This window comes from Puma concolor, chromosome D1 (genome assembly GCF_028749965.1).
Source record: "Puma concolor isolate L17-30 chromosome D1, mPumCon1.1.hap2, whole genome shotgun sequence".
NCBI lineage: Eukaryota > Metazoa > Chordata > Mammalia > Carnivora > Felidae > Puma > Puma concolor.
In genome coordinates this window covers 107,995,394-108,005,166 of record NC_141676.1, presented here as the reverse complement: position 1 = coordinate 108,005,166, position 9,773 = coordinate 107,995,394, and the positions used below count along the sequence as shown (strand labels likewise).

The 9,773-nt window shown below is 41.1% G+C and overlaps 1 protein-coding gene across 5 annotated transcripts in view; it reads right to left on the bottom strand.

Annotated features, from left to right (window-relative positions):
* Window positions 1-2,616: 2,616 nt before the first annotated feature.
* The window catches only part of ARHGAP20 (Rho GTPase activating protein 20), a 128,954-nt gene continuing 121,797 nt past the window's right edge, over window positions 2,617-9,773 (bottom strand). For all 5 annotated transcript variants that reach the window (XM_086679165.1, XM_086679162.1, XM_086679163.1 and 2 more), the window contains 3 exons: window positions 8,967-9,156; window positions 7,679-7,793; window positions 2,617-6,773 (listed from right to left, as the gene is read on the bottom strand). In XM_086679165.1, coding sequence (XP_086535291.1) covers window positions 4,921-6,773; window positions 7,679-7,793; window positions 8,967-9,156 — 2,158 coding nt within the window. In that variant the 3' untranslated portion in view covers window positions 2,617-4,920. The remainder of the gene's footprint in view (window positions 6,774-7,678; window positions 7,794-8,966; window positions 9,157-9,773) is intronic.

Genomic DNA, 9,773 nt, shown 5'->3' with positions numbered 1-9,773 from the left:
GATCATGACCTGAGCCGAAATCAAGAATTGGATGCCCAACAGACCAAGCCACCCAGATGCCCCTAGTGTGGAAGAAGCTTTATTACCATCCCAATTTTAAGGTGAAAAGGTGAGAAAAAAGAGCCCACAGTCAGATTGATGTTCTAGCTGAATGTACCCACCATAAAGGACTACTGTGAGCCTTAAATGAAACGATACATAGGATGTATTGATTATCAGTTGCATGCAGGCAACAGTAAGTGCCCAGTGAATATTACTATTAGCTTTCTTCTACACAGTCTAATTTCTTCCTTAGTTGTTTAAAGTTCCTGAGGACTGAAACAATTTTTTTTCACCTTGTATCTCTAGGGACTAGAAGAGTACCTGGTAATAACAATTAAACTACCTGAATAGCATTAAATCATTTATGACACCCTCCACTCCCTGCAAGCCTTAGTCTTCCCCCTTTTCCAATTTTCTCTGAACTCCTTGTGACTTCAGTTTCTTGCTTAGTTAATGAGCTCATCCACAGCTTTCCTCCTCCTCTCTCCATTTACTGTACCTTCAATAAGTTAGCTTCTCTGTATTCACGTATTTTGATGATTCTGCTTCTCAGTCATCTCATTTTTTTTTTTTTAATTTAAATTCAAGTTAGTTAACATATAGTGGAATGTTGGTTTCAGGAGAATTTAGTGATTCATCACTTACATATAACACCCGCTCATCCCAACAAGTGCCCTCTTTAATGCCCATCACCCACTTATCCCATCCACCCCACCCAACACCCCTCCAGCAACCCTCAATGTGTTCTCTGTGTTTAAGAGTCTCTTATGGTTTGCCTCCCTCTCTGTTTTTATCTTTTATTTTTCAGTCATCTCATTCTTGAACAGAGATATAAAATGTTTCTTTTCATCCTGAAAATTTTAGGCGGTAGCAATCACAGCCCCTGTGACCTGGCAGAGTATTTCTTTATACCATCCATGTTACTTGCTCAGAAATGGGTCTATTTCATAAGTTCAGGTTTTTGGCCAATGTATTCACTCTTCAAAGCAGATCAAGAAGCTGCCAGAAGTTCTGAATTTGATTCCAAGTTACTGTGATTTAGAATCAAGCCTATACGTAAATAATATTTAAATCCCTTCCTTCGTGTCTGCACCTTAATACTGCCATGTGAAATAAAATCAAACTCCAGAAAATGTATTTACTTTGCCCTCACAAATTAAATAGGCTGGAAAAAGACCCTGAATTATCTACATACATATGTACGCTCTAGTGAACACACACTCTATGAAGTTAGGGACAATATGCGTATAATACCTCCCTCTGTACATGTCTCTTTGAGACTTCACAACACAATTTTCCAAACTGCACACCTTCTGCCAATTCTACCATACATCTGACATTATGCAGACTGGAAATTCAAGGAGCTCACTGTATTTTAAAAACCCCACAAACAATAAAGATGAAGGATTTATACTCACAGGTGGCTCAGAAAATGAGTAGGACTCATACTTGGGGTAGACAGCACAGAACTCAAGAGAACTCTTCCTTTCAGCAGGAAACTTAGCTTATGAGATATCCTGATAACCAGAATAGATATTAAAGAAAGTTAACATCTTACCTAACTTTATTGTTCCATTGTTTTCTTTGTATTGATCTATGCAGTTTACAAAGACTTCCTCTCAAGCCATTAAAACATGACAAGGTAGGAAAATATCAGTAAAACACTTACTACCATAATTATGATTAAGATACATAATATTCTTAAGAGTTTCTTTTCAACAGACAGAATATGCCAGTAGTTCAAGGATACATTAGATCCTTTCAAATTCAATGTCATGCCATGAAAAGTAGAAAAACACAACGTGAGATAATTCCTTGAATCCAGTGTTTTCAGTCGACTGAACTCTTTTTTAAAAGCAAAATTATCTGTATTTCTGTAAAATTTAGAGAGAAATTAACATCATTGTCTCTGTACACCACCCAGATGTAATCAGTGCCATTTCCAACTGTGGAGTTGGTAGGTAGTCTTCAGGGTTCCATTAGGGCAAATCACTTTTTCTGGACTAAGGTAGCTTATATTTTTGAATCTCTTTGAAATGGTAGCTGAACTTGCACAGAGTGAACCCCAATGAATTCTGAGAAGGGAAACATACAGCAGTCATGAGAGACCGGTAACATTTAGTAAGTTAACATGACTTTATAAGTTCTGATGTCTTGGGGTACCTGAATCCAGACATCTTGGATCGTCTGGATGTGTCTGGGGTCAACTGGGTACTCGGGGCAGAATGGTTCAAATTTGGGTAAGAAGATCTACAATCGATCGAATTGAATTAATGGTTCTTTTGATATGAGAACATAGACCATATCTGATTCCAGGAGCAAAATGAAAACACAATCTCTAAGAAAATGAAGATGATGTGTCTAAAGCAGGACTTTTTGGTAAATGATAAGATTAGGAAAACATAAAAGAAAAAAAAAAACACCCTCTTTTTCTAGAAAGACTGACCATAGTCTATGACTAAAAGTTCAAAGTTCCAATTCAATATTAAGTACATTTTATAAAATTTCCAAGCTTAAGCAGAAATTGGGTTCATTAACAATTCTACAAAGGGCAATACTGCTCTGGAGGGACTGTTAACTCTACAGCATGTATATTTTTTATTATTTAATAGACAGCATGGACTTCATACATATCCATTATCAGTGCCTTGAAAACCAAACAACTTTAAAAGTTAGCAGCAGTTTCTGCAAGTACAAAAATACACATTTATTACATTACATATGGTAGTAAAATTTGTCAAGATATATTATACAAACTCAAAGCATTTTAGATAAAGCATCAGTCTAATATATTATAGATTGACAGAGTATAATAAAATGACATGTAGTCTGTCTTCAAATCATACAATATAATACTTTACAGCAATATTAACAAACTATTCACATGAAATATTACAGGAGTATCTAAGGGAACACAGCGAATAGGAATGGTTATTGAAAACCTCAGCATCTATTTTCTTCTATGCTTCAAATTGGGTGGATAATTTTCTACCCACCCATATGAAAGAAAAAAGGACAGAACTATTATTTTGTAAGTGGAGAAACAATTTCTTCCAGAAAGACACTCCAAGCTGTAAGAATGTCATTCACATCTTGCAGTTCCAACAGTAGTAAGCCCTAAGGGTAAGGGAAATGAATCCCTATTGCCTTTAGATATTATACCACAAAAGATGCATATGGACACTCAGGAGTCTAAATACAGGAGTGGCTGTCTATAAGGTACAATCTACTTCACATCTGTGACTGAGATGGCCAGTGTCATGAAGGAGCTCTTTGGAAACAGAGTTCTGAAAGTTAATTACAATGCTTAGGGCCAACAGGGGCCATGTCCCACAGAGGTAGGCAGCACTTACAGCTAATACTGAAAGGACTTCTACTTTACAGAAAACATTATTATTTTTTTTCTATAACTGAAAAAGGAAACCTTTAGGACAACAGGGAAAGAACATTTGACATGAAAGTTTCCTAGTGGCTAAGAAAAATAATTGGGGATAAGCTAGTTTGTGGGAGAAAGGTCCATCTGATGGTGAATTAGAGAGACTAAATGGGTTCTAAGCAACTTCTTGTAAGTAGCTAAAATGAAGGGAGATGCACATCCATTCCTGATTCTATCCTTTCACACTGGCTGGGAGGCCTAAGAATCCGTGGAGATAATCCAGGAGATGTACAGGTATGACCTTTAAGGTCAGAGAGGGGAGAAGCATTAATGATGTGAGATAAACTAATGGGATGTAAACCATGAATACTCTGGGACAAAAGTATATAAAACTTGTGGAGGTAAGAAAATCCAAAGCCAATGACTGTCTGAGAGGAAGGCCTGACTGCTACTTTGGTGGGGATTCCATTCTGTGACTCTTTGTAAACTGCTAACTTTAAAACCGCTCTCTCAACTGCCAGTGGCCGTCAGAAAGGGGATGATTTATCAGTAATTGTTTCTGGCTGCTAATCGAAGAGGCAGGGCTGTGGAAAAACACTACCCAACACAGCAAAGAGGAGCCTCCATTGAGTGCATGCTGGCAGCAGCTTCGTGTGGCCCTCTTTGCCTCACTAGGACAGCGGATGAGGTCAGGAGGTCGCCTCCTAATAGGAAAAGTTGCATTTCTGGAGAATGTTCCTAGCACTGGCATCTTTAAAAAGGACCCTGAAACAAGCAACCATTTCCTTCTTCCTCCTCACAGGAAGGAAGAACAGTGGAACACCAACAGAAAAACCAACCAACCAACACAACCAACAAATAAACTATCATACTCATGGCTCTTGGATATTCTAGTTTATTCCATTCTAGCCGCATCAATGGGCTGACTCCTGGAATCTTCCTGTGATGGCACGTGACTAGAGAATGTCACAGAAATGGCTAGTGGCTTGGATTCAGGGAAACGTTTCACATGATTTCCTTCATTACTGGACATACTTTCTTTTTTTTAATACTTTGATTAGTGGCCTTTTCTTGCTTAGTTATTAAACATATTCCACGGAACACGGACGTTTCTGTGCACCCTCCCCGTTTCCACAGTCCTTAGTCTTCACTTATGATATCCTGGCCTCAGAATATGAATCTCACTCAACATGTAGGCCATATTCTCCATACAGAAGATGTCTTCTCTGGCCCCCTGCTAGTTATCTCTAAAAACACATGATAGGACCAATCCCATGCTCTAATAAGGAAAAGCCTCCCAAACAGGAGCTGAAATTTGTTAGTCTAAACTTTTTGCCAAATAGTCTCAGTAAAGAGAATTCTTTTGTTGTCCTAAGTGTTAGCAATGATTATCCTTATGCTACCCATCCCACGTATTTTATACAAAGGGGTCATAGTACTCTTGTCTTTATGTCATTATTAGCCCAGTTTCTGCTCTTGTACATAACACGTTCTTACTATGGTTAAACGTCTTTGGTTAAATGCTGGTCCCCAATATCACAAACCACTGTAGGCCCCGAGTCTGGGCTGGGTGCATCGTCCACAGTCAAAGAGCTGGGTGAGGATCTCTTACACAGCAGAGTACCAGGAGAGCGCTGCTCACTGCTGTCTCCTTCCTTGTGTGACTTCACACACAGCTTGAGTCCATCCTCCACCAGGCTGAATGGAGAGCTACAGTGCTTCTCTGAGTCCTGGCTGGGGTACGAGCTATACCACTGGGCTGTCTGCACAGCTCCAAGTCCTTCTGTTGCCCTTTGGGGCATGTCTTCCTGTGTCTCTTGCAGTGGGCTGGCTTCTGAAATACCAGAAGCATAGGGAGGTGGCTCCATGGGTCCTTTTAGAGAACTTACTTTCTTTTCCTCTGGTCTGGACGCCCTTGCCTTCTTTTTGAGGGACCAGTTTTTCAAACTGGCCACACCATTTCTCAACCATGTGCTTGGGTGAAGAGTTACAGAATGTATTTGTGAGTGCCACTCTACAACATCCTTTTTTGTATACGCCAGGCGGCTGCTGGCCTGCCCTGATGAGGGACCAGGAGTTGCAGAAATGAGGCTGGAATTGCTAAAATCAGAAGCAAGCTCTTCCTGTTTTCTTGGAGCTTGAAAAGTGCAATCTATTGGAGAGGAAGTTTCAGTGGGGGTAAACACAGAGTGTTCCGAAATCTGAGAAAAAGCGCTGTCTTGGGAGCTCACTGACGAGCCAGAGGGGGAAGTGCCTGGGGAGGACAAGCTGGAGTAGCTGGTCCGCGGGCAAACATTTAGTCTTGGGGGTAAGCCCTTCTCGGTGTTCCTGTTTGTGCTACTGCTCTTGCCCACCTCAATCCCCATCACCAAACTCTGGTTAATGAGCTTTTGCCCCTCCATTTGCAAAGACTTGTGCCGCTCCAGATAAGCTTCCTCTCCGTGCAGGAGACCGGCTCCGCAGCTGGTTTTATGCTGTTTCTTTGAATAAATTCCCCTGAGATAGGTCAGTTTGCAGTGCTGGTCATCCATGCTGGGCTCCGAGCAGCGCCGGTGCCTCCGCGAGCTCTTGAGGGCATCCGCTGTGTGTGTCGGGGAGTATCCAGATGTGTCTGTGCCGAAGGGCTGGCTCCCGGGATGGTCCTGAGACATGTGACTGTAAGATGCCACAGAAATGGCCACTGGCTTGGATTTAGAAAAGAGTTTCACATGATTTCCTTCATTACCAGACAAGCTTTTCTTCTTAACATTTTTATTAGTGGCGTTTTTCTTGGTATCAGTGCCTGCGACTAAACTCTGTTTAAAACATGTCTTACCCTCTTCCTGGAGGGGTTGATTCTGCTTCAGATAATCCTCATCTTTTCGAGAGAGAATTGCATCACAGCTGGACTTGCGTAGCTTTTTCTGATAAAATTCCCTGAGATACGAAAGCTTAGAATCTAGATAATCGATGCTGGGCTCTGAGGAGCGTCGGTGTCGCCTCAGGCTTTTTGGAACCCCTGCGGCAGCTGTGGACAGGTAGCCAGGAGTGCTCAGGCCCGACGGGGCCCGGGCCTGATCCCGCAGTGGGACCTTTGCATACACTCCTGTGAGGTCCACCGGCTTGGGTTCAAGAGGCCGTTCCATTTGAATGTCTTCATCTTTAGAACGGTCTAAGTCAAAGTCGCTCAGGGTTAAGAGGCCTTCCACCTCAGGCTGGTCGAGGTCATAGTCACTGAGGGTTAACACAGAGTCCATGCTTCTGCTACCCTGACCAAGTTTCTTCACCAAGTCACTACAAGGAGCATCGACATCCTCATTTAGCTCATTTTCCAAGCTGTCATAGGAGGAGTCGTTCAGTTGGAAGCAAGAGATATCTGTCAAAAAAATCAAACTATAATTAACATTTTTACTTACCGAAATTGCATGCTGTGTTAAAAAAAGAAAAAAAAAATCTATGTTAATTTAATTCTCCTTTCATATAGATTGTTCATATTCGTACTCTCAAGAAAGAAAGGAACTTTCTTTCTGTCTTCCCAGAATTAAAAAAAAAAATGTTGCATTATACTAAATTTAACTCCGTTCCTGAAGAAATAGGCTTTCTTAATTAAGATTTCCTCAAAGCAATGAGGACATGTTGTAATACCAAGAAATGGTAAAAAAGACAAAGGAATTCATGCCGGGTGTATCCAGGTTCAGGAGCTGCTTGCTGGTGAGTGCACACGATTTAGTCTCAGAGAAACCTTACTAAGCAAAACTCTTTACCATTCACTACTTTATCTAACCTTCACAACAACCATAGAGGTTACATATTATGGTTACCTATATTTATAGTTGAAAATATTCATGTTCTGTGGCCTAGAATAACTGGTCAAAGATAACCTAACTAGTAATTCTGGAAGGTTGAATGGTTTCAAAATTGCCCCAGGCCCCACAGTGCTGGTTGTTTCTAAACTGCTGCTTGGCTGGAGTGTCTCTGGGCCGCTCGGAGGAAGGAGGGGGAAGAAGAGCAGGCCTGCCTCTCCCTGCTGGGCTTCTCATGCCAGTTTCAGCCACAGCAGTGGTACTGCAGACATTAGGGACCTTTGTAAAGATTTTTTAAAAGGGCAGAAACATACCAGATGATGCTTCTGAAAGTTTTGGACCGCATCTTACACATTGCTTAACCCCACCAGTGGTAACACTCAGGTGGTCCAGGGAGGAGCAGGGGCCTCCTTCCCTGAGCTGTGGCCCCCAAGACAGCCACGGCCCCGGCAAACAATGTTCCAAGCACTCACAGTACCTGACGTATTCTCTTGAGCATCACACCTCACTGAAACCTCTCCTAAGAGGGAAGTGATTTCTTCTCCGAATATCCTACAGCAATTTTCAATCAGAAATTGGATAAGCAGAGAAACCTGCATGAAAAAGGACAAAAACAAAGTGCTGCTTTTCATATATAGCACATCTACTAGTCACATTTCACATATAAATCCTGACTTTGCCAAAAATGAAAAAGAATCCTGAGAAAAATTCATGTCTCCTTTAAAAGTATATAGAACAGTTCCCCTTAAAAGGCAATGATACTTACAAGACTAGTTTGGACATAGAAATTATTTTTAATTGGTGGACTGAAGTCACCTGTTGCCTTAGCTCAGTGCTAACATATTTATACTAATGCTCGGTCTTTAAAATTAGGGTAACTTAAAGCATTCTTCATAGGGCATTTGGGGTGAAGCAATAAACTTCATTAAAATTCACGAAGTATCATTATTAGATAAAGACTTATGAAATGTATTTCCTATGTAAAAGGCAGTTGTCAGAAGTGTGGGAATTATGCATCCTCTGTGGGTTTCTTGTAAAGTAGAGAGACAGCTAGAGAACCCCTGCATTCTGCCTCACTAGTCTCTACCTAGGCATTTCCCTCCCTTAGGCTCCCTGGAGGAGCTTGGGGAAGAGGTAAGATTTTACTGGAGAGCTTTGCACCTCCACTGGGATGTACTGGAACCTTTCCTTAGCTTCCTTGCCCCAAGAGACAAGGCAAAGGAGCAGGCAGAATGTTGGGAGCAACGGGAATCAATATCCCTAAGCCCCATGTTAACTACCAGGCGCTAGAGGAGTATGATTTCAGATACTTGAACTAGGTAGTATCACTACCTCCATTTTTTAGATGAGGAAACTGGATCAATGTAATTAATTTCACCCAAGATTGTACATCTGGCAAGTGGTGGGGCTGAGGAATGAATCTTGGCTTATCTAAGTCCAAAGTCCTTTTTCCTATACTAAAATATATCAATTGCTTTCTTATGACTCTAAGGGTGAAGTCGGTCATGGCGTTTTTGCCTCCTTAAAGGGAAAAGAGAAGTAACCCAACTGCTATCACTTTTTTGCTTAAGAGATCACCTTTCTATAATCTATCAGGATAGGTAGGTAGGTATAAAACATAGGTATAAAACACTCAATGCACTCAAATTTCTAAGGAGGTGTATTTAAGTTATTTAAGAAAATGTGTTTCAGAATTAACACCCTGAATTTTAGGTTCGAGATGGGGACTCAATCCCCCAGGGCATAAAAATGAGAAACCTCATTACCTTTTTTGTAAATTCATTTTCTAGTTCTGGGCTGCAGGAAGTAGGAGGCCACAGAATGCTTGGAGCTATACACACCGCTAAATTGAATGCAGTCATCTGATTGGACGAGGAACACTGCTCAATGTTGTGTAATATCCCAAAAAGATACCTTAGGAGAACAACATTGGCTCTCGGGAGCTGGTCTAATAGCCTAAAGACAGAAAAATGCACTCTTTAATAAAGACATTCCATAAGAAGCTTGCGTCGATTGGCAACCCTGGGTTTTCACAGGGAACCACGCAAAGCAAGAACCCGGTTCAGATACGTGGGGTTTCAGATAACATCGCACATGCAAAGTAAGGGCTACCTGTACACAGAGAATGCGAATACACACTGGGGATTCATTTATTTATTCCGTACACTGTCTTCACAACCCAGCAAAGATGTAAAAGAATGCAGAAAAACAGCCTGTAAAAAAATGCTGCCTGAAATATGTACCTGAAATTAGTACAATGTGTTTTAACTCAGGCAGATGCTGTAATGTTTCAGGATATTCTCAACCAACCCCCCACCTCCCAAGAGCTTTTTGATGAAATTAAACACTTAAATTTTAGTGGTTCTTTATTTCCAAGTAGCAACACAGGAATGCAGTCCCTTGGTAAGAGCCCAAACCTTCACTACTAAGACTTTGAGATCCATCTAGAGCTGACGCTCTGTTCCACCAGCTTCCAAGGCCAGATTTCATCCCAAATATCTTTATCTCATTGGTATCACTTTCACATATATAAGTCAAGCTTATACTAGTACATTTCCTACTGTTTCTATTTT